The 25,693-nt window shown below is 35.5% G+C and overlaps 1 protein-coding gene across 7 annotated transcripts in view; it reads left to right on the top strand.

The window, feature by feature from the left end:
• Positions 1-25,448, top strand: part of LOC136030944 (sarcolemmal membrane-associated protein-like) — an 89,552-nt gene extending 64,104 nt beyond the window's left edge. For 4 of the 7 annotated variants that reach the window (XM_065710055.1, XM_065710057.1, XM_065710054.1 and 1 more), the window contains exons 13-16: positions 3,718-3,907; positions 5,992-6,130; positions 9,502-9,636; positions 23,741-23,973. In XM_065710055.1, the coding sequence (XP_065566127.1) occupies positions 3,718-3,907; positions 5,992-6,130; positions 9,502-9,636; positions 23,741-23,836 (560 nt within the window). In that variant the 3' untranslated portion in view covers positions 23,837-23,973. Of the gene's footprint in view, positions 1-3,717; positions 3,908-5,991; positions 6,131-9,501; positions 9,637-18,888; positions 19,013-23,740 lie in introns of all 7 variants that reach the window. The other 3 variants (XM_065710061.1, XM_065710059.1, XM_065710060.1) reach the window with 3 other exon arrangements.
• Positions 25,449-25,693: the final 245 nt, after the last annotated feature.

Genomic DNA, 25,693 nt, shown 5'->3' with positions numbered 1-25,693 from the left:
CCTTCCTACCTTTTTATTTTCTTCCTCCTTCTTCTTCCCTGTTTACTTTCGTCATATTGACACTCGTAGACGTCACATATTGGTTAATTTGGGGAGCGGTCATCCCACCTCTCCTTTTATTAATCATGCTAATCTGTAACATTTGAGTCCGTGGAATTGTGATGCGAAACGTCCCTGTTTTACTGGGATTTTATCAAAATCATGATATGAATCAGGTAAATAGTCGCCTCAAGTTTTTTGGCTAGTAACACCTCAGACATTACTTAACATCATTTTTCTGTTGGATGAAGTGATAGAAGAGGTTTGTGAAAGTTATTGTGGAGTCAAATATAGGTGTATAGGTATAATATCAATATATTTACCGTTCAATTGTAGATTTACATGGTCAATGTCTTATTTAAATTACACTTTTAAATTGTGGCTCAAAAACTAGAACTATATGGTGGAAATAGAATGTATTTTTTCCCCGAATTTGAAAGAATTTTTTCACCGCTCGCTTTTTTTTTTTTTTTTTGAAGAGCTTGTTTCTTACACTGCGAAACTTGTAAGCCAGTAATTTCAGCTAATTTTTAAAATTTCTGACAATTGCTGTATTTACGAAGAGCTATTGATATCAGAAAAAACAAATAATGTTCAAATAGGGATAAGTCCTTTTATTAGACAGTGAAAAAACAATCAAGAACATACTGAAAATTTCGATCACATATACAGTGATCGTCGAAATATACAGTATATTGTTATTGTTTTTTTTTTCTACTGTCTAATAAAAGTATTTATTCCTGTTCGAACCGTTATTTGTGGTCATGGAAAGGCAGTGTGGTCTTTGAAATTACCTAAAAAAAAATGATTGCGTTTCTGAATTCAGAATAAGAAATTGTGTAATAAACTATTCTAAGCAATCAAATTAATTCACTCAAATTTATAGAAAAGTGTAAAAAAAAACGCTTCTTTATGCTGTTTACTTCGGATAGAAAAGAAAAACTTCAGAAAAAACTTATAATAGGATTAGAGGGGATATATTAAAGTATATGATTACAAAGTTTGAAATCAGCATGGAAAATTGTACTTGAATACTTTTTAATATAAGAAGGGGAAATACCAAAAATTTACAAAAAAAAGAGAACATCCAGAAAAATTTGGCGTGAAGACCCAAGGCAATGGAAAATTATGTCTAGATTCAAATTGAGTTTAAAAGTTGTTTGGAAACTTTCTTGGGCTAAGACTGTGCTGAATCGTGTAATGCAAATTTTGCAAAATGCAAAATTGCTGAGCAAATTTGCAAATCCAAACGAAATAGTATTGTTCTCATTCCGATTCATAATCCTCTAAGTCTGTTGCCATTGAGGATTTGAATAAGCAAGTATTTTTAAAAACTGAAGTTTGTTGCTGAATCGTGGAATGTGACAAAAAGTGTCTTTGGACATCCTATTAAACAGCAGTGAGCACTTGCCCAATGTATCCAAGCAAAACAGTTAGGGTTCAACTGTTTTGGTATGTATGTCCTAGACGATGGAAACTTCAAAATCCTTTCTTATTGTAGAATACTTTTATATTTTCAATTATGTTCTTTTTTTCAAGTCAGGATACGCGAATTCTTTGATATCGAATTGGGTATTCATTTTTGTTTTAATTTATGTGTGGAAATATTTATATCCTATAAATTTTTAGAATGAAATGAACTGATGGAATATGATATTTAAAAAAATGAAAAAAAAAAACAAAAACAAATGGAAACAATTACTCTCGGTCTAGAGATTGTCAAAAAAATAAAAAAATAGTTTCCCTAAAAAGGAAAAATTTAAGAGCCAGGACTTTGCTTAGCATTGATTTCAGAACCCCAATCCTTCTATTATATTTGTTAGTGTTCTGAATTGAAGGCGCTGAACATTACCGGTCGAAGTTGCATTTATGATGTGAAACGCTTGTTTACAGGCATCCAGTAGTCTTTATAAATATTTTGAAAATCTTAGGTATAAAATAACTCGTTTGAGAAGTGTCAAATGCGTCCTTTGGTTTTGCTCTCGATCTTAATTGTCTTTGTATATTTCCTCCATGTCTTTTATGATAACTTTATATGCTTCGTATTGTCTCTGTGATTATATGTTTGTCTTTATCTACTTTTTCTTACTGGGTTAAATTTATTGAAGTAGTTTTGTGAAATTTCGACAGTAAAAATATGTTTCTTCTGTAGGGTTCTGTCTTGGATTCCTCAGATAGATTTGGGACTTATAACCACTCCCTGCTCAGGTTTAATGACACGGGCAATTTTTTTAACTATCTTGTTCGTTTTTTCTTTATTTTTATTGTTGTTATATTGTTATTGTTGTTTGTTGTTGTATATTCTTTTGGTATTGATATCTGAAATATCTTTTCTTACTGAAAGGTTTTCAACAAAAGAGCAATTATGACCGCAAATAAATGAAATTTACTCGGTCGATTTGACAAACTCCTGTCAATACAAGTAGATTTGACCCTTCTTTCTTAATTCAAATCTGTCCTGCGTCCTTTTTACATGTTCATTATTTACTATTTTCATTTACTTTCTTCTCAAGGAATTAATAAGAAGGCCCATTTTAAAATGAATTACTGATTCTCTAATTAATAATGCGAATGAATAATTAGACTAATTGATTCATTATTAACTGATTAAATAATTAACTAAAAACATCAACTAATTAGAATAATCACTAATTCCTCGTTTACCCATTCCCATTTGAAGAATTATTTTATGTCAAAAAGATACGCTAGTCGAGACGGTTTTATAGAGGGGGTCCAAAAATTTTCTCTGTGGGATGAGAGTTTTGTCGAAATATGTTTTAATGCCCATATACCTGGAGTTTTGTAAACCTTAAACTGTCTGGAAGAGGTGTCAAGGGTGTGACACTGGAAGCTCATCCAGAGTCGACCCAGCTTTAAATGGGTACCTTGTGAAGTCTGGGGAAGGTATACAGTAAGGGTGTGCAAAAGCACAGGATGGTTGTCCCCCAACCCTCCATTGCACTTCATGGCTGAAGGGCCATGAAACGGAGATCACCATTAACGGTAGGGACTGCAAGTCCAGTGCCATATTCCTTACCTGTTTACCTTGAAGTTTTTGCTATGCAGGGTTGTACCAAGGAGAATTAGGGAAGTGAATCCTTCAGCCTTTCTTAGAGAACTTTTATATTAAAGAAGTGTACTAAGCACTTCAAAGAAACTTGGTATTTTGCTAACTGTAATAGAGTATTTTGGTTTTTGATCAAGCAATAGTCTAAATTCTAAATAATATTCTAAATAATAAGCGACCCCCTCTCCACTCACTAAATCAAGGATTAACGGAAAATTTAAATTGCTTTCTTGACGATAAGAAAGCACACCCTTTTATTTTTATACCATTAGAAATTGTATGTTTATGACTCACTCTTTGTTTCATTCCCAAAATAAAACTTACCCCCAAAAGAAAAGCATTATGCATGAAATTGTTGAGGATGTAATTTTGATGTGTGACAAAAACGAATAAGAGAAAAAAAACACAAAAACAAAGGAGAGTAATTTCTAGTCAGTATAGCCAGCGTGGTCTCAAACCTATTTAGTTATAGTTAAAAAAAAAAAAAAAAAAAAACGCTGTTTGGTGCATTTTTTATTTATCTGAGGCAGCTGTTTTGATTGAGTGAAAACCGAAAAAGAATTAAATTTGACACTTTTTTTTTGTTTATTTGATTTTTTTTTCCAATTTAGGTCGACTTCTAGACGCTGAGACGGTGGTTAAAGCTCAAGAGAAGTTGATATTGGACCTGAAGGAGAAACGTGATGCTGGCGATGAAGTTGGTACAGATTTTCTCCAGCTTCGTGAAGATAATACCAGGCTTGAGGAAGAGTGTGCTGTTCTCAGAAAGAAGGTGCAAGAACTAATTGAAACCGTCGGAAAGTAAGTAACGTAAAGTAAAGTAACGAAGTAACGAAAATAAAGTAAGTTAAGTAACGGAAAGGAAAGTAAAGTAAAGAAAGTAAAAAGAAATTAAATATTAATTAATGGTGTATTCCACAAATTATCGAATAAACTAGCGTTTCAAAGTAGAAAGATGTTGCGAAGGAAAGTTACTTTCTTATAGGAAAAATTTGCCGTGTTATGTCATGTTTGTTGATTATATATATAAAAAAAACTTTTTCGCATGCTGACCTTTCCGGTAATTTTTTTTATTGTTATAATTACTTGAAAAACAACTAAAATTGCTAACATTGGCAACTAAGATATGGCGATAATTGTAATTTGCTTCTTTGTGAACCTTTGTATAAACTTAGGGTTAGACACAAAATTGAAAATTGAAGAGGATCTTAAGTTTTAGAGGATCTTCTCTTTTCCTATAAATAATTAAAACAGTTTTGTATAAACAGTTTTTCCTTTCCTTTTTAGTAGAAATAATATCTTACCTCAAGAATAGCCTACGAGGGACAGTCAAGCTGACCTGAGTAGGGCATAGATCAACATCTTTAGTCCGCCCCTCGCAAACGAGGAACACCCATTAGGTTGTGGGCGTTGAAGTTGTATCTTCAAAGTTGTATCTTCAAAAAACATATCTTTACACAACTCTATAGATAAAAAACACTGTTTCTTTAACACAGATTCCATCTTCCCCATATCAAATTTCTAAAGATTAAGAATAAGAGGTTTGTTTCTAATTTTATTGTCTTCTGTCTTATAAGCTTAAGTGAAATTTATAGAATAGGCTATAGATTTTTAGAATTTGGGGATTAGGCAGAGACTAAGATCTGATTTTGAATTAAAATGGAATAGTTGTGTTGCTCTTTCAGGTTCAGCACGCTCGGTTCTTCCATTATAATGGAAAATTTCTATTATAATGGAAAATTTTCCAATATATTTGATAGTTGGTAAATATATTGGATAGTACGTCGGGAGGGTGGCAAATATATCGGAAAGTTGGACTTGTACTGAAAAATGGATTTAAATGTGTTTTATGCTTGTACCTTGTATCTATAATTAGTATCTATGCTTGTATCTGATTTAGGCAGGAACTGAGGTCCTGCTCAGAAAACTGCGAAAAGATACCGTCTCTTCAACACAGATTCCATCGTTTCTATACCAAATTTCTGATGCTTATAATAACAGGTTTTGTGTCTAGTCTCATTGTCTTCTTTTCTCGAGTACCAGCTAAAATAGATAAGTATAGAATAAGTATAATAGTAATAAGAATATAATAAGAATACAAAATAATAAGAATTAGAACATGTATAAAAAGTAAGTATAATAAGAATAAGTAGATAATAAGAATATAGAATAATAAGAATATATTAATAAGAAAACAAAATAATAAGAATTAGAATATGTATAAGAATAAGTAGAATAGATCTTTAAAGTTTGGAGACTAGGCAGAGATTTGTTCCTTTGTGTTTCCTTTTGACTGTTAAAACTGGTGCCAACGATTTTAATTGAATTAGCGTCCTTCCAAGTTTCAACGACCATCTCTTCTATCAAAGCGATCAGAAAAAAAAACGAAGAAAAATAATAATATGACAACTGCGTTGACTCTGATATTGGCTATAAGAATTACTTTTGGAGTAGGCTATCATTTTTAGAGTGAGTAACTTAGGCGGTGTTCAGAATTTTTTATATGATTCTGAATACTGAATCAGCCAAACTACCAAGAATAGTCCAAAAATGAAATGATAAAAAATACAAAAAGATTTATAGCCTTGTGATGTTAAGAAGAAATTGCATATATTTTGAATTAGTAGCTCTGCTCTAGCGCACCCTCAGTGTCAATTAAAAAAGAAGCTTAAAACAATATGACAAAAATAACAATTACCTAAAAGCTTTAGAACTACTCCCGTATATTGTGGTCCACAATGTTAAAGAGTCGAATTTCATTGCTTTGTTGTTGAAGTTACGAAAATTTGGGAATCTCAGAACTTGCTTATTTGCATTGGACTTTATTTATTTTATTTTATATTTTGCAGTTCAATTAATTTAGTTATACTTTTATTTAATTTCAGGCATGAGAAGGACTTATTAAATTTTGGTAATGAAGATAGGAAGCTACCTCAACAGAAAGATTCTGTACCTGAAAGAGAGTCTACTTGTAGTTTAAAATCAGAAGAAAAAGACAAAGAGGATCCATTGCTCTCCTTTTCTGTGAGTAATTTCTTCTCCTTCTTCTATAGCGTTGTCGTATTAAATTCAAGGATTCTGTTTGGTATATCCTAGCTTTTGGTAATTTTGGCGTCAATTTATATTGAATCGTGCAAGCATTCTGATCATGTGACGGAAATTATTCTTATTACTAGTGACATTTGATGCAGCCAATTATTTGATGCTGAGTAGCTGATTGTATTGATGCTTGAGTGTGTCGGTAATTAACTGAAGCCTGGAGACTTGTGTCTCACTGGTAAAGATTTCTCGGCACACAGCCTGTCGAGGTAGTATATAGGCTATATAGTTTGCCTTTTCGGGAAACAGAGGCTGGTTGGACTTAGCCGGCTTAAAGGACCTTTCTTTTGGAGAATTTGGATAGCTTGATGATATCTGAATATGGTTGATTGGGTTGTCATTGCAGCAAAACGTCAGGAAACTCACTTCCTCTAATGCCGGGCATCTGGGTTGCCAGGCAATATGGTTGATTAGGTTGTCATTGCAGAAAAACGTCAGGAAGCTCATTTCCTCTAGTGCCGGGCAATATGGTTGATTGGGTTTTCATTGCAGCAAAACTTCAGGTAGCTCATTTCCTCTAATGCCGGGCAATTGGGTTGCCGGGAAATATGGGTAATTGGGTTGTCATTGCAGCGAAACGTCAGGAAGCTCATTTCCCTAATGCCGGGCAATTCGTTTGCCGGGCAATATGGTTGATAGGGTTGTCATTGCAGCAAAATGTCAGGAAGCTCATTTCCACTAATGCCGGGCAATTTTAATAAGTTTTCATTATTAATCTATTTAGTACCATATCGAAGGAGTGCAGAAGGAAGTAAGTAAAGTAAAAAAAAAACTCCAACAAATTAAAATAAAGCCAAAGAAAAAACAACGCAGTAGGCCTAGAAAAATAACTGAATAGAATACATCAAATGAAAATTGCAAAAAATTAAAAAATCTCAAGTGTTTATTATATTCTCGAAAAACTGGAAAATGTCTCGAGATTTATATGTATTATGTCTCCAGATCTACAGTAAAAGTGATAAGTTATAGTCTCAGCAATTTCGAACAGTTTATTAATTTTAAATCATGAGATTGGTTCAGTGTTACCAAAACAAAATAGAAAGCCCAGTAAGAATTCACAATGTTTCAAATAACAAATGTGAACTCTAACAAAACTCTAAAATCACAAAAAAAGGGGGGGTGAAGAAAATAAGGGTGTAATGAAGTATGTTCAGGCTATGAAATCCCACTGGAGAAGAATTGTCAGCTGCGGAATTATATGAGAACCTCAAAGGATTCATTCAATATAAAATCATGTGAAAACTTCGAAGGATTCGGGCAGTATGAAATTGTATTTCAATCGAGTGAGTTGTTCGATGACTGGGATCGGATCAGGGCTGTAAGCTGTATCGTTCCATATCAGTTATATTTATCTTATTATTTTTGTTCGTTATAATTTTTTAATTATTATCCATTGTATAAATTTCTATCTTAATAATAAATAAGTGGCTAGTCTTTTAACATTGTTGAGTAAATGATGATTATGGAGGGCTAGATAGTCCTTTGGCCGTCCCTGGCCTGTTTGAACCAAGAGCCAGGTCATGGTTGCCATCAGAATCAGGGTAATTGACTAAGGAGTATGGGTTTCTGATGCACCAATCTCGAATCGCATGCTGTTTATTAAGGCTGTGTATAGTCATGGCTATAGAATTAAAGGCCATTACACGGGGGAGCAACAGCATTAAAAAGTTAATTAAAACGTCACGACAATATACACCACTTAGTCAAGGGCGCGTCCAGGATTTTTTTTTTTAGGGGGGGGGGGTACAAAAAAGCTTTACAAAGCGCATTAAAAATTTGTTTACATGTATCTCTGTCACTTTTTCGAGTGGACAAAAATTTCACGGGGGGAGGGGGTACAAACCTGGTACACACTCCATCCCCTGCCTTGTCTGGATACAGCCTTGCTCGTAACCGTATTATCGATCCAAATGGCTTTCAGTTTTAATATCGTCTTGGTATCTCGAGCTGAAGCGCAATAAAGCACCCCAAGATATAGTGGATTATCAGAAACAAGAAATGAAATATTTCTATTACAGATTAATTCAATTCGCGTATTAAAATCAATAGGAAAGTACTGACATATTTTAACGCTAATTGAAAGGTATATATTTTTATGTAAACTTGAAAGCGAATTTAAGTTCTTAGTTCGATTAATTTTAGAACGATAGATAACATCATCAGCATATACTGTAAAAGAGATATTCCACCCCCTGGGGATAAGGGTTGTAGATGAATAACGATGCCACCCCGCCAAAATTGAATTAATATGTAAGGAGATAAAAGCCCACCCCTCTCGCTCCAGAATCAATAGAAATTAGATTAGAAGTAAGTACAAAATTTCTAACCCAAGTCTCGAATGCTAAGATATAAGACAAACAGGAAAAATTTCTCTAATCTGAGAATCAATGCCTCTAATCTTCCTACTTTTTTGTATTTATGGCTGGCTTTTTTTTATTTCAATGGGGGTGTTGCAGAATTTCACTGAAAGATATACTGTTCCTCTTCAAGTTGAGGTTGAGGTTGTATGTTGCGTAATTCCTTGTAAATAAAATGGATTCTTTTCTTGGAGTTCTTTCATTACCAAAGAGGCTCATAGGAACGTATTCTTGTCAATATTTATCTACAGAATGTTTTCGTACCGAATAATGTATAAAAGGCAAAGCAGCTTGGGAGATAAGATGCTAAGGGTCGTATCCAGGATTTTTTTCGGGATGGGAAGGGTTACAAGAAAAATTCCTGACGGGATTCTACTAAGAAAAGATTAGTTATTATCAAAGTTTGTGTGCTCAAAAGTTTGCTTTTTACGTATTTTGTTACGTTTTTATCAGTCAGACAGAATCTAACGGAGGGCGGGGCGAGAGGGGGGTCAAACGGAGTACCCCCCCTCTCCTGAATACCGCCATGAAGCTATTGGTCTGTTTTCTAAATATGTGTCCAAGTTATTTAAACACAATTTAAATTGATTCCATCATGTCAAATTGACATCTTGAACCAATTTTCAACAGAATAAAGAAGAAATAACCAAAAACCATATATATATATACATATATATATATATATATATATATATATATATATATATATATATATATATATATATATATATATATATATATATATATATATATATATATATATATATATGTATATATATGAGCTTGCCCGAACTTGTCTCCAAGTTTGGAATTGGACGGCGCCTTAATTACGAACCTACTCTTTTAGCTTGCTTCAAATCGATTCTAAATTTAAAAGTCGACTCTATCAGAACCTAGCTATAGTTGGACATTATCTTATTTACGCCTTTACTCTTTTAGCTTGACTCTACTCGACGGGAGTTAGATGAACTCAAAGAGCAACTCCATACAGTAACAGCCGGGAATTTTAGTCTACTAGCAGAATATGAAGCAGTGAGGAGTGAATTAAGGAGCTATGCGTCTCAGCCACGTTGGGTAAAAAGAAATACTTGTCTAACCCGCTCTAGAGCAATTTTTAACGCTTTATTGTTCCATAACTGCTTGATTGTCTTAATATTTATCACAACTGAATTATTTGACTTAAATAGGATAACAGCTTACCTTCCTTAACTTACTTACCTTCCGCAATTTTGTGTTGCTAACTTTCTTCGGTAGTTTACGTAAAACCAAATCCGTTAGATCTTTGGTTGAATTCGTAGTTGTTGAGTTGATAAAACTACCTTATTGATGTGATCTGATTGTTAATTCATATATTTCTACTCCGAAGAAAAATAAACACTTCCATCTGAAGTACTGGAGTTAGGCGGAAAATGTTGTGATTCAAGACGAACAAGCGACATCGCCACGTGAGTTCCAGCTTGTATTGTAGGCTGAACGTGAAATTTGCTGATTTTCAGCTGAAATTCTTCAACAAGAGTGAGCATCTAATTTAACTGCCAACGGTAATCTAATGTGTATATAATTAATGGTAACGGTAATTTTTACCATTGCATAAATAGGAAATTTATTTATTTTAAATACAGTTTTGTTGGCCAGAGAAATACATGCGCCAACTTTGATTCGAAACACATGTTCATACATCTGAAGATTGTTTTTTGGAGGGGGACGCTGAAATCCGGGTGCTGAAGCACTATGACAGTCCTTAATACCACCTTAAGGAACCAATCTTAACATCAACTAGGTAAAAACAAATGATTAGTTTTTCAAATAAAGATAAAAAAGTAGCATTAAACTTAAATGAGCAGAAATTATCCCACATGTTTGGGGTACTCTCGTACCCATAAGCCCGTCGATCCTTCTAAAGTTTCAACTTATCATTAACAAAAAGTATACTTCAGTAAAACATAAGCGAAGCTGTAGCATTAAGAGTCGGGGGATCCATTCGGGGAAGGGTCAGTCCCCTAAATATCTAAGTTAATTTTTTTCTCTCTCCGAGTTTTAGCGTCGGTCTACGCTCTCATTCAACAAAAAAAACTGTTTCCTTGTTTAATTTTTATTTAATTTTAATGTCATGTTCGGGTTGATTCTAAATTTGCAGGGAGTTCCCTCCCCCTCAGTTATCTGCTCTTCAGGCTAAATTTGACCTTTTCTTAACAATGTTTGAAATGAAAATTGTCGATTTGTTAATTTTGCTTATGAGGGGAGGGGGTCTGAATGCCAAAAAATATTGTTCAGGCTGTGATTTTCAATTTTGAATTGAGAGGGAATACTTAGAAAAATACTACTCTATTGGTGATTCCCTCAATGTGATCTTTTATTTTACGCTAAAAATAGCAAGTAAGTAAATAAGACCGCACTAGACCCTTAAGGTGCAAATCGGTGGTGCTGATCTCCGTTTTGTGGCCCTTCAGCGAGAAAGTGCATTGGGGGGCTGGGGACCAACCATCCTGTGATTTCACACACCCTTCCGGTTTACCTTCCCCAGAAGTCTCCAGTTACTCATTTAGTGCTGGGTTGACTCTAGCTGAGCTTACAGAGTCACACCACTGACCCCCGTCCTAAACCAAATAAGGGGCTACACCCGCGATTGAAACCGTGGCCCTTGGACAAAAAATTCTCAAACCACGGTGCCAACCACTTAGCCAGGTACGCTAAAAATAGTTCTGTTATGAAAGGGGAGCTATCCCCCCTAGGCGTTCATATTACACAATTGGTCCAAATATAGCCTTGCAAATGAAGGGATATTGGGATTGAAATTATCCGTCCATATTCATATGAAGGACCACTCACAGAAATTTGAACAAATTGGGCCTTAAAGAACACTTTTTGGGGCCCCGGCAATACCTCCTACTGTAAAAAGATCCAGTGACCCCCTCGCCCATAGCTGGTGTGATATCCTGCAGTACCACATTAGGGCTAGCTATGCTGAATATACGCTCTGTATAATAACCTTTCTTTTTCTTTTTTTCTTTTTTTTTTGACAGTAGGCCTATATGTGTTTAGATGCGAAGGCGTCATTGCGTGGCACTATGGCTTCTTTGAAAGGGAGGCTGTGTGTATATCTTTTTTTATTTGTATTTAGCTGTGCATACATATATTACTTTTAAAGCTATAACGTCTTGATTATTGGTTATTCTGTATACTCTAAGACACTTGGATTACAATTATTTTACGCTGCTCAAATTATTATGGAACTCATATCGTAAGTAAATGATAAATTGGCTCCATATAAAAAAAAAAAAAAAAGTCTTAAACTCAGTATATGGTAACCTGATAATCAACCTTAAGAACCTTCGATCACGACCAATAGAGAAACGTGTAAAATTGAAAAGTGCATTGTTCTAGACCTCTATTTTTTGGGAGGGGTCCTTCAGAGTAAAATGAGAGGGAATAAGTTAAAAGGAGATATAAGTTGTTTTTCTAAAAGACCCTTAAATAAAAACAAAAGCTTCCCGATCTTTAACATCAACAATTGTTTTCGACACTTACCAAAACGCAATTTTATACAGGTTTAATTTCATTTTGTATGTGCCAACGCCGATTGTCAAGAATTCAAGGGTTTCTGTCCCTCCGCCTTGAAAATAGGTCAGATCAACTTGACTGAACTTTATTTGTCTCTAATTAATCGTCATTAGCGGTTTTTGTCGTCTCATCTCGCAACCAGTTAAAATTCGTGTTTTGATGAGATGCCTTTACCACGTTTAATGAAACATGAGATGAGATAGTTCAGAAAAACTCACGATGTTCAGTGAAAGAGCTAATTAAATTTAGAACCGATTAAATTTAGCTAATTAGTTTCTACTCTACTACCGGTATAAAGTAACGGCAGTAGAGTAGAAACACGGATAACTTTATTTTGAATTCATCTCGCAATCAAACCTAGCTTTTTTCTGTGTGTATTTGGAAAATAAACTTTTTTCTTTTAATCTTTTAATTTTAAAATTTTAATGGGACTAATCACACCACTAAGGCTTTTGGGGCATTGTGTAAATTTGGTGTATTTGTTTTGTCAGTTTTCTATCTATTTTTATGGCACTTGCTATTTACCAAGTGAGATATAGCGATCCAAAATTCTGTCTATCTGTCTGTCCCGGTTTTGCTAGTTTAGGCACTTCCAGATAAGCTAGGACGGTAAAATTTGGAAGGCTTATCAGGGACCAGACCAGATTGAATTAGAAATAGTCTTTTCCCCGATTATATCATCTGGGGGGGATGGGTGGAGGGAAGGTTAATTCGGAAAAATTAGAAAAAAGAAGGTATTTTTAACTTACGAACGGGTGATCGGATCTTAATTAACTTCGACATTTAGAAGGATATCGTGTCTCAGAACTCTTACTTAAAATCCTGACTGGATCCGGTGACATTGGAGGGAGTTGGAGGGGGAAACCTAAAATCTTGGAAAACGCACAGAGTGGAGGGATCGGGATGAAACTTAGTGGGGAAAATAAGGACAAATCCTAGATACGTGATTTACATAACCGGAATGGATCCGCTCTTTTTGGGGGAGGTGGGGGGAGGGTTAATTTTGAAAAATTTGAAAAAATGAGGTATTTTTAACTTACGAAGGAGTGATTTGATCTTAATAAAATTTCATATTTAACAGGACCTCGTTACTCAGATGTCTTATTTTAAATCCCGACCGGATCCAGTGTCATTGGGGGGAGTTGAGGGGGCGGGGGAACCGGAAATCTTGGAAAACCCTTAGAGTAGAGAAATCAGGATGAAACTTGGTAGAAAGAATAATCACAAGTGCAAGATACGTGACTGACATAACTGGACCAGATCCACTCCCTTTGGGGGAGGGGTAATTCGAAAAAATAGAAAAATAAGGTATTTGTAACTTACGAACGGGTGATCAAATCTTAATGAAATTTGATATTAAGAAGGATCTTGTGCTTCAGCGCTCTTATTATAAATCCCGACAAGATCCGGGGGGAGTTGGAGGGGGAAACTGGAAATCTTTGAAAACGTGAAAATTGAGGTATCTTTATCTTAGGAATGGGATTACCGGTGCTTTGGCGATTTCGATGCTTCTGGACGTTCTAGAACGATGAAAATTGGTAGGTGTGTCAGGGACCTGCAAAAATTGAATTGATAAAGTCGTTTTCCCCGATTCGGCCATCTGGGGGGTTGAAGGGAGAGGAAAAATTAGAAAAAATGAGGTATTTTTAACTTACGAGTGGGTGATCGGATCTTAATGAATTTTGGTATTTAGAAGGACCTGGTGTCTTAGAGCTCTTATTTTAAATCCCGACCAGATCTGGTGACATCGGGGGGAGTTGGAGGGGGAAACCGGAAATCTTGGAAAACGCTTAGAGTGGAGAGATCGGGATGAAACTTGTTGGGTAGAATAAGCAAATGTCGCAGATACGTGATTTTCGTAACCGAACTGGATCCACTCTCTTTGGGGGAGTTAGGGCATGGGGTTCAGTCCTTTGGCGAGTTTGGTGCTTCTGGACGCACTAGGACGATGCAATTTAGTAGGCGTGTCAGGGAGCTGCACAAATTGACTTGACAAAGTCGTTTTCCCCGATTCGACCATCTGGGTGCTGAAGGGAGAGGAAAAATTAGAAAAATTGAGGTATTTTTAACTTACGAGTGGGTGATTGGATCTTAATGAATTTTTGATATTTAGAAGGACCTCGTGACTCAGAGCTCTTATTTTAAATCCCGACCGGTATTAAGCCTCTGATTTTTCTTTTAAAGCAATCTATTGATTCTTAGAAATTTGCTAGAGCTCATACCATATGAGCTCTTAGCTTTTGTTATTTTTCAGTAAATTTTTAATTTATGTTACATTTAGCTATAGGGAAGTCGAATATATATTAATTAATTAATATATAATACCTTTTTCCAACTATTGAGGTTATGCTTTAAAAATCACCTTTATCCGTGATAGCAGTGTGACACATTACTCCAGTATCCACTGCTAACCATGTAAAAAAATGATTTCTTTGTTGTTCAAAATGGGAAGGGGGCTGTAAGTTCCCTTTATAGGGTTTTTGACAATGCTGATTCCAATGGCCTACTTTTAGTTTTCAATCCAACGCCATATTCAAGGGCTTTCAGGCTATTTTTCGAAATTTCCGTAAATCTACTTTCAAACTAGCAGTCGACTATTAGGACTAATCGAAATCATAGTTACCATCCCTGAATTAGCAGCAGATTTTTCTCACTAAACAGTTTCTTTTTTAAATACGTTTTAAATTTTTGGTTATTATGGGCGTGGTTTGTTCTTTACTAATTTGCAGCTATCACTGCAATCATGATTAATATGACGTCATTTATGGTTGTCATCGATCATATCTGAGGTCATTCATGTATTATTTCATTTTATGTATGAAGATGCAGATTTTGAAATTTTTTTTATTAGGTTATATTAAGTGATTTTTATATAGTTAAGGTAATTAATTAAATATTTTTTAAGATAAGTGATATTGGGTGATTTTTTATTAGGTGAACTATTAAAGTGATACTTTAAGAATCACCTTTATCCGTGATAGCAGTGTGACACATTACTCCAGTGCAAAATGTTCACAAATCTGACAATGAACTAGATGCAAACGATTAAATTATGTCATTTCAAAGGATATCCATTCATCTTTTCATCGTGTGACATGTAAAACTATTTTCTTGAAATAATCGCGGTCCATGGGAAATCTAACCCCTAGTTTTTGTTATATATACCTATTAATATTTATCAAAGTCTATTGAAATATATATTTAGATGAAAGGGCTTAATACATATTTGTATTAGATATTTATTAATGTTTATTAAGTGTACAAAAGTTAATGCTTAGTTTATTTAAAATAGACAAATACATATATATAGAGGAGGGATCGGGATGAAACTTGGTGGAAAAACTAACCAAAAGTTCTAGATACGTGATTGACATAACGGGAACGGATTCACTCTCTTTGGGGGAATTGGGGGGAGGGTTAATTCTGAAAAATTAAAAAAAATGAGGTATTTTTAGCTTCGAAGGAGAGATCAGATCTTAATGAAATTTCATATTAAGAAGGACCTCGTAACTCAGATCTATTATTTTAAAACCCGGCCGGATCCAGTGTCATTGGGGGGTGTTGGGGGGGGGGACTGGAAATCTTGGAAAAGGCTTAGAGTGGAGGGATCGGGGTGAAACTTGGTGGGAAAATAAGCACAAATCCTAAATACGTGATTGACGTAACCGGAACGGATCTGCTCTCATTGGGGGAGTTTGGGGGAGGGTTAATTCTGAGAGTTAGAAAAAATGAGGTATTTTTAACTTACGAACAGGTGATCAGATCTTAATGAAATTTGATATTTAGAAGGATCTTGTGCTTCAGAGCTCTTATTTTAAATCACGACTAGATCCGGTGACATTGGGGGGGAGTTGGAGGGGGAAACTGGAAATCTTGGAATTTTCTGATCTTGATGAAATTTTATATTTAGAAGGACCTCGTAACTCGGATCTCTAATTTTGATTCTCGACCGGATCCAGTGTCATCGGGGGGAGTCGGAGGGGGACCGGAAATCTTGGAAAACGCTTACAGAAGAGAGATCAGGATAAAACTTGGTGGGAAGAATAAGCACAAGTCCAAAATACATGACTGACACAACCGGACCGATTCGCTCTCTTTGCGGGGGTTGGGGGGAGGGGTAAACGAGAAAAATTAGAAAATATGAGGCATTTGTAACTTACGAACGGGTGGTCAGATCGCAATGAAATTTGATATTTAGAAGGATCTTGTGCTTCAGAGCTCTTATTTTAAATCACGACCAGATCCAGTGACATTGGGGGGATTTGGAGGGAGAAACTTTAAATCTTGGAAAACGTGAAAATTGGGGTTTCTTTATCTTATGAATGGGTTATCGGATCTTAATGAAACTTGATGGGAAGAATAAGCACAAGTTGTAGATACGTGATTGACATAATTTGAACAGATCCGCTGCCTTAAGGGGAGTTGGGAGGGGGTGTTAATTTGGAAAAATTAGTAAAATAGAGGTTTTTTTAACTTAAGAACGGGTGATGATCTTAATGAAATTTGATATGTAGAAGTAACTCATGTCTTAGAGCTCTTGTTTTAAACCTCGACCAGATCTAATGACAGTGGGGGGAGTTTGATGGGGGAAACCAGAAATCTTGGAAAACGCTTAGAGTGGAGAGATCAGGATGAAACTTGGTGGGTAGAATAAGCAAATGTCGTAGATATGTGATTGACGTAGACGGACTGGTTCTGCTCTCTTTGGGGGAGTTAGGGGGGCAGTGCTTTGGCGAGCTTGGTGCTTCTGGATGTGCTAGGACGATGAAAATTAGTAGGTGTGTCAGGGATCTGCAAAAATTGACTTGATAAAGCTGTTTTCCCCGATTAGACCATCGGGGGGGGGGGTTGAAAGGAGAGTTAAAACTGGAAAAATCAGGCATTTTCTACTTACGAGTGGATGATCGGATCTTAATGAATTTTGATATTTAGAAGAACCTTGTGTCTCGGAGCTCTTATTTTAAATCCCGACCGGTATTAAACCAAATCAATCTATTGATTCTTATAATTTTGCTAGAGCTCATGCCATATGAGCTCTTGGCTCTTCCGACCTCGTAACAAGTTCCATATTAGCTCTTAGCTCTTGTTATTAAATATCTGTTGATATTTGTCAAAGTCTATTGAAATATGTATTTAGATGAAGAGCTCAATGTAACCTAACATCAAATTATGCTATTTCAAGATATATCTGTGCGTTTTTTTTTCTTCATTTGATGTGTTTACGATTTCTTGAAGTATTTTCAGTCCGTTGGAAATCTAACCCATAGTCTTTACTAAATATCCATTAATATATAAAAAAGTTTATCGGAGTTTTTAGTTAGGTGAAGGCTTTAATGCAACCAAATATCAAATTATGACATTTCGAAGGACTCTATATGCATCTTTTCTTCATGTCATGTGCTAAACTATTTCTTGAAATAATTGCGGTCCATGTCAAATCTAACCCAAAATGTTTATTCAACACTTATTAATTTATTTATTATAATCACAACGTAGAAAGTCTCTGGATGACATGTAACCAAACACCAAATTATGCCATTTCAAACGATCTATATATGTGTCTTTTCTCATTCAACGTGTCTAATATTTTCTTGAAATAATTGCCAACCATAGGGAATTTAGTCTGTAATTTTTCTTAAATATTTATCATTGTTTACTAAAGTCAATAGGACTTGATTTGACATAGACTATAAGAGGGCTTACTGTAGGACATTAAGAAGGTATTTTGAGCTTATAAGGGCTCATGAGCATCTACATCATACAACATATTTTTGAAAAGTGAGCTAAGAATTCGAACTTGAAAATTGTATTGGGAAAATTTTCTGTCAGAACAAGTCGAAGTTACTCAATAAGATCTTCATTTTTGAATTTTATTGGCTATAATCCTTAAAATTAAAATGAAAAGTATAAACAGGTTGTATCATTAAGACTAGCTAAAACTGAATTTAAGCGTTGGCTTAATCTTTGTGTTTTTAAGTTTTAATGTGAATGGACCTTACGACGCATTATTCAGTCTTGAAAACGCTCCCATTATATAATCTTCGAAGTCGCTTCGAACCCTATATATTACTTATGATGGATGGGCTGGAAACTTCAAAACAATGTAAACTTCATGTGAATACGTACTTTGCATATAAAACTATCCTCTTTAAAGTGGGGGGGGGGGGGTACAAAACAACTTTACGAAACGGATAAACAATTTGTTTATGTGCATTTTTGTTACTTTTTTACTGGTCGGACAAAGATGTTGGGGGAGGTGGTCAAACCCGGTAACACCCCCCCCTGGATGGTTTGGAGGATTTGGTATTGGTTTGGAGAGGATTTTCTTACAAAAAATCTTCAAAACTGTTCCAAAATGGCCATTCTAATTATTTTCTTTAGCCTCAAATAAGAGTTACTATCTTTGAAATCTTGGTCCAGGGTTTCGAAGGAAGTGGGGAGGGGGAAGGTATATTTTCCACAGCTTTTTTGAAGTTTCACTACAATTATTAATACAACTTAGTGTTAATTTTAAAGGGTAATAGTGTGGGATATCGTTTCGAGAGATAAAAGTGGGTTGTAATTGTCACAGTTCTTTTTTATTATTATGGTTATTATGTAAAATAAAATTTCAAAGGCGTGTCTCCCCTGGAATAGCTGTCCAAATGTGCGATGTGGGAAGAGATGGGGTGTTCGTGTTAATTTGCTTCTTCTTTTCCCTTTATTTCTCTTTTTCGTATGATTTATGTTTAGTTCGTTAGTTATCTTTTTATTTTTTGTTTTTAGAATTTTGGATGGGTTTTACTGCCCGTTTTATTGGTTTGTCTTGCCATTATGATTGCGTTCAAGCCTTCTGATTAAGTTTAACAAAGTGGCTGCTTTGATGGCACGCTTTGGTGCTTTATTTTTGGTATGTAATGGTTACAGTCTTTTTTCCTTTTTCTTTTTACTTTTCTGTTGCTCTTTAATGTGGTGAGTTGTTAACCTCGCTTTTAAATATTCCAGCGATTTTTCTTTTTTGGAAATTGTTTCTACTCTTGTACCATGGCAGGTCCAGGATTTTTTTTTTGGGGGGGGGGAAGGGGTATGTTGACGATGTTGGTGTTTTGGCAGCTTTGATATAAATTTAAGAAAACTTTTCAAAGCAATGTTGCAGCCTGGATGTAGGAGAGGGGCCCTTTGGCGGTTGACACATTCGTATAAATATAAATAAAAACCACACAATAGTGAACCATTTCGAAGTCAGGGGGCTCCATCCCCGTTCTGGATCCCCCCCTGGCTATACTTATTCATTACCATGCGCATAACATCATATAGCAAAGAGAGGTGAAGATTGGTAAGGATTTAATAATCACCTCGCCTTTTAGACCTTTTTGCCAAGTCAACTTGTATTTTGTAATATATTAACATATTCATACTAATGGTTTACTTGCAATAGAAATAGTACGTGCGGTACAAAAAACATTCCACGCTTCAAGATGATCGTCTTTAGCCTAATAGTGGCATTCTGATTTGGTCTTAATCCTGTTTTGGTGTCCGATACATGTATTAATTGTTCATCAACAATTTATTGATAATACTAGTGTTTTAAAATTAAAAAGTGTTTCAAAGTACGTGCAAAACAAAATCAATATGGTTGCCCCCTTAGCGGCAACAGAGTAAAGAACAAATCCTAGCCCATAATAGCTGAAGAATTAAAAACTTACAAGTGAGGAAAAATCGCTACTTGAAGCTAATTCAGGAAAAGTCATTAATATTTCTAATAACTTTAACGATAAAAGTTCGTTGCGAAAACAAATTTGTGGAATTTTCGAAAAATAGCCTGACACCCCACAAACTAATGTCGGATTGAAATAGAAACTGCACTATTAAACTCACCGTATCTGAAAACTCCATTTAAGAGAATTACAGTCCTCTATCTTGAGCAACAATGAAAATCATTATTACACGCGGGATGCGAAGATGTGTCTCCTATTTTTATCCCTGCTTCTGGGGTGCTGAAACATCAGTTCATGGGCTCATTTGAAAGGAAATTGTTATATCTAGTGCCTTTTGTAAGTAACAAAACGTAATAATGGTAATAAAATATTCAACTTTAAATTCTTGGTCAAACTACCTGAGACTCTAGGCAGGCGTGATTTGCTAAAAGCTAACAAACAAACATAGGTCCAATAGGAGAGGCACACTTACTCCCGCCGTTTACTCGTGCCAAGTTAACCAAACACTTGGGAAACTATAGGCTCTAACACTGTCTTAGCTCTATGACTTTATTTCTTATGCTCTATTTCTTTATTTCTATGACTACCTTGGTTCTACTTCCTTAGGAATGACGCATGGACGGATAATAGATAGACATATCTATTAATAAATGAACTAACATCATTTTTATACAATCCTAATAAGGGGCGATCAATGCCAGACTTGCCTCTCACTCAATCGGACACTCTGTCTTGGCTTTTTCCATAATTAGGTATGACTTGATGCCCACAATTATTCCATTTTAATTCAAAGACTAAAAACCACTAATTATAAAAATGAAAATAACACTCACTTCTCTTCAGCTCAAAACTTCTCTTCAACTCAGGCATCTCTTCGGAATTTATTGATGTCATACATTCAAAGATAGAATAAATAATTAAAAATAAATGGTTAGAAAAAATAACAACATAATATTTGACAGAACTGCATCTTCATATAGAAGATGATGTAACACGCGTAGCTTTTGACATTTCTACTCTTCAAAATCATCGTCGTTAGACAAATACCGGTATTCTGACTTGGTCTTAGCGCTGTCTTGGTGTCAAATGCATTCATTAGTTTTGGTGAAAACTCGAAAATTTAGAATTAATCCTGTGTTTCTTTTCGAAAATGTTTATAAAAATTTCAAAATCAACTTTGGAAATCACACGTAACTGTGTTTATTTTTCCTCAAAGTCTTTTTTTAAACGTTTAATATTTGAATAGAAGGATTTCATTTTGTTAAAGTTTTTGACAAAGTGGTAAATAAAATCCCATTGGAATAGAATTAATTAAAAACCACATACGTATACGTTAATCGGAATATCGACAAAATTTTGCACCAAAAAGAGTAAAGTATTTTTAAAGTGACGCCGATTATTTTTCTAATCCTAGTGCCATCTAGTTTTGATATTTGCTTCGAATTTAATTACCCACGTTATAAGTTGCTTTCGTGCGGCAAGCTACACTGTAGTTTAAAGGAAGAATATAAAATAGATAAAAGATGTATAAAAAGGAAAAGAGGTAGTTTAAGACAACTTTGATGGGAGAATTGCATGGCGATCGATCTTAAGTTTCCTGTTTTATCCTCTTTTATCTTTTTTCTTTTCAGTTTCCTTTTGTTCTCCTTACTTTTTGGATTAAATCTATTTTTTCGATAGATAAAATGTTATAAATTAACTTTTTATAAATTAAAGAAATAGCAAATATAGAAAAATGGGTATTGAACACCTCCATTCACGGCACATAGTAAATGTAAAAACCATGTGGTCTACGAAATTATCTATTAAATTTAATGAATTTAATCAAACAAATGTACCTACTAATTATTATTTAATTATAATTTAATTATTATGGCTCTTGGTATCTACCAAGTGACATATAGCGATCGCAAATTCTGTCGGTCGGTCTGTCGGTCTGTCTGTCCTGGTTTTGCTAGTTTAGGCACTTCCAGGTAAGCTAGAACGATGAAATTTGGCAGGCGTATCAGGAACCAGACCAGATTAAATTAGAAATTGTTTCCCCGATTTGACCACCTGGAGGGGGGAGTGGGGGGACGGTTAAATCGGAAAAATTAGAAAAACTGAGGTATTTTTAACTTAAGAATGGGTGATCGGATCTTAATAAATTTGATATTTAGAAGGATCTTGTGAATTAGAGCTCTCATTTTAAATCCTGACCAGATCCAGTGACATTGGGGGAGTTGGAGGGGTAAACCTGAATTCTTGGAAAACGTGAAAATTGAGGTATCTCTATCTTACGAATGGATGATCGGATCTTAATGAAACTTGATGTATAGAAAAATATTATGTCTCAGATGCTCCATTTTCAATTTGAATCGGATCCGAGGACATAGGGGGTTGCAGGAGGGAAACAGGAATCTTGGAAACTGGAAATCTTGGAAAAGGCTTAGAGTGGAGAGATCGGGATGAAACTTGATGGGAACAATAAGCATAAGTTATAGATACGTGATTGACATAATTGGAATCGATCTGTTCTCTTTTGGGGAGCTGGGGGGTGTTAATTTGGAAAAATTGGAAAAATTGAAGTATTTTTAAATTAAGAACGGGTGACCAGATCTTAATGAAACTTGATATTTAGAAGGAATCATGTCTCAGAGCTCTTATCCCAAAGCCCGACTAGATCTGTTGACATTGGGAGGGGGAAACTGGAAATCTTAGAAAACGCTTAGAGTGGAGAAATCGGGATGAAATGTGGTGGGTAAAATAAGCAAATGTCGTAGATACGTGATTGACGTAACCGTACTGGATTCGCTCTCTTTGGGGGAATGTAGGGGGTGGTGTTCAGTGCTTTGGCGAGTTCGGTGCTTCTGGATGTGCTAGGACGATGAAAATTGGTAGGCGTGTCAGGGAGCAGCATAAATTGACTTGATAAAGTCGTTTTCCCCGATTCGACCATCTGGGGGGCTGAAAGGAGAGGAAAAATTAGAAAAAATTGAGGTATTTATAACTTACCAGTGGGTGATCGGATCTTAATGAATTTTGATCTTTAGAAGGACCTCGTGACTCAGAGCTCTTATTTTAAATCCCGACCGGCATTACGCCTTTGATTTTCCTTTTAAATCAATCTATTGATTCTTAGAATATTGCTAGAGCTCATACCATATGAGCTCTTGGCTCTTCCGGCCTCGTCACAAGTGCCACATGAGCTCTTAGCTCATTATGTACCTTTTCCACAAAGTAAACGTTCGATAGAATTCTAGCCAAGGGATGAATTGATTTTTCAAATGAATTGGGTACTTCAACAAACGGAGTTTGACATTCCTATTTTAGAGGGCTCGTAGATTCTCATACCAGGTTCAGACTGGCATTTTCAGGCATCACTTGTCCTTGAATAGAGAGGGGAGGGATCCCGTCTTCCGCAGCCATTAGCGGCAAGCGGGATTTGATTCTCAGGCCCGGTCCCCCGCCGGTTCTTCTTTCCACCTTCCACCGGTTACACTTTCTTTCTCCCACTGCAGGCTGTTTCTCAAGGGATCTTTTCTTGCGATATAGTCAACTCCTGGGATTGATCTCTGGGTGTGATTTTGGTAGTTATTATGAGTTAGGTTACCGTTATGGTCAGACACTTGGGAGGACGGCCAGTTGCTGAGCGGTGACTGAAATCAATAGTAGTAGACTACTATTTGTGCCTATAACTCTCTGAAGCACTACGAGTATCTCGCCGCTACCCCATGTGCTGGGGCAGACTGACCGTCTCTTCGAGGGCTAGTATTTTGAATACATTTGAACTTTCCGCATGAATAGAACTACTTTAAGTTATATGAAATTGATAATCGCAATTTATTTAGTAATTTATTTGCTGATTCCAGAATATAAATTGGATTGGCAATGAAAAGCTGCATAAATTGATTACAATAAATCAATTTCTTTATTTTTAGGTGAAAATCGGTCAACTTCTTTGGCCTTTTTTGTTTATTGTTATCGTATCTTTATTCATAGACTTGACACCTCTGCGTCATTTTTGCACAAGCTAAATTGCAGTTTACGCCATTTTCCTCATATATCCAGTGCAAAATTACCACCTTGATTTTGGTTCAACAGTGCGGTGACTTGTGATCTCAGCTTTCTGGAGGAATCATTATTGCGTAAGTGCGTACAAAATGTGCCATCGGTTGTGTGCAAGGGATGTCTAAAATTATTATGTGTTTTTTTTTTTTTTTTTTTTTTGCTTTGAATTCTTAGTGCTATTCGGGTATTTAAGTTTGTTTAGTTTGATTTTAAATAGTCTTAAATTGTGAGTTATTTTGAGCACCTTGGAAACTATAACTTTGAATAGTTTTAGAACTCGGCCTGGCATTACGCTATACAGCGTTATATGTAGAATTTTTCTTGACAGATATACAAAATAGTTGAGACCTTTTATAGTACTAGCTAGAAATTATCCTGTATCCTAATGCGCTCCAACAAAATCTATCTTATATTCAAAGCTGTTACATGAGGTATGTGAATTTTTCGTAATATTCACCAGCGGTGCCACATGAGGCAGATTTGCTGGGTTTGAGTTGTTTTTTTTGGTGTGATTGTACATGGGGTTCTTCAAACACAAACAAAAGATATATAATATAGATGTCCAACCGAGCAATTTTTGGTTGCTAATAATTTTGGTGCTTTTGCTTGCCTCTTCAGTTTCTTCTAAAAAACCATTTTTGCAAGTTTTGTCTGGTCAAAATAAGCCTATTGGGAAAATTTGATTTTTACGAAGGAAATTTAAGAAAACTAAATATAATTAACGAGATAATCATACATTTTCTTGTGACTATCTATAATATTACCTTACGATTCTCCTCATCTTTAATAAATTATTCAACTGAATTAGTTCGTCGCTCAATAAACAGAGCAACCTTGTCTTCCAACACACATCACCATCATTAGAAATAGCTACTAGGCGCGTCTAATACCCGACACCCCTTTTTAACGTTGAAAAATAAGCTCGTTGGACTATCAGGTATCTTTTGTCTGTGTCTTCAAATCAGTGTATTTTCTTCTTCTTCTTTTTTTTAATGGCGCATTTAGTGCATTCTTGATTGAAAAATGTTGTCTTGGGTGCATTCTTGCTTCAATGACTGTGCCTTCTTATACTAAACATCTGGTGACACTGAGAATCCATGAGCGACGTAGGATGGAAAATAGTGACCCTTTGAACTCACTATAGCGTTAAAATGTAATTCAGCGAACAATCTTGGATTAGATGTGCCACTAGTCCATTTTTGTTGTTTTGGGCACAGGCGACCATCTGGTGGAAGGATTATTTTGTTTTACTGTTAGGACTTGCCCTCTAAATATACAGTTTTGTAAGCTCTGTAATCTCATGATTGTTATTGTATTTTGAGAATGCTACATTTAAAGATTGCAAGTTACGAGTAGAAGGGTTCCAGTAAGCTCACTTTCAAATTCAGTGGCGTCAATGGGGGGGTGGCGGGGAGTGACCCCCTTCAGGTTTTCTGCCCCTCTCCCATGTGTTTGACAATACTTTTTTGGGGTATTTGTAAAGAAAATACCTTGTTTTGGTGTTTTCGTTGACATAATAAAAAAGGACAAATTTGCCCCCCTCCCCCTACACTTTAAAAATACCTTGTATCCCCCTCCAAAAAACGCAAATTGACGCACTGAATAAATTGTGCTGTATCTGATTTGTAGCAACCTATCATATTAACCCCAGCTAGCTTAACATTAACACAGACATTCCGTAAAAATTAGAATAGATCCCAAATAAGCAAACAAGAACCTCTGTCCTATAGAAAGCAAAATAATTCTTTTAAAAGCCGACCTGACTTAGGGGTAACTCTCCTCCCAGAGGATGTGGGTATCCCCTAAAGCCTTTGATGCATACA

This window comes from Artemia franciscana, chromosome 9, assembly GCF_032884065.1.
Source record: "Artemia franciscana chromosome 9, ASM3288406v1, whole genome shotgun sequence".
NCBI classification, from domain to species: domain Eukaryota; kingdom Metazoa; phylum Arthropoda; class Branchiopoda; order Anostraca; family Artemiidae; genus Artemia; species Artemia franciscana.
This window is presented reverse-complemented; position numbering and strand designations above follow the sequence as displayed.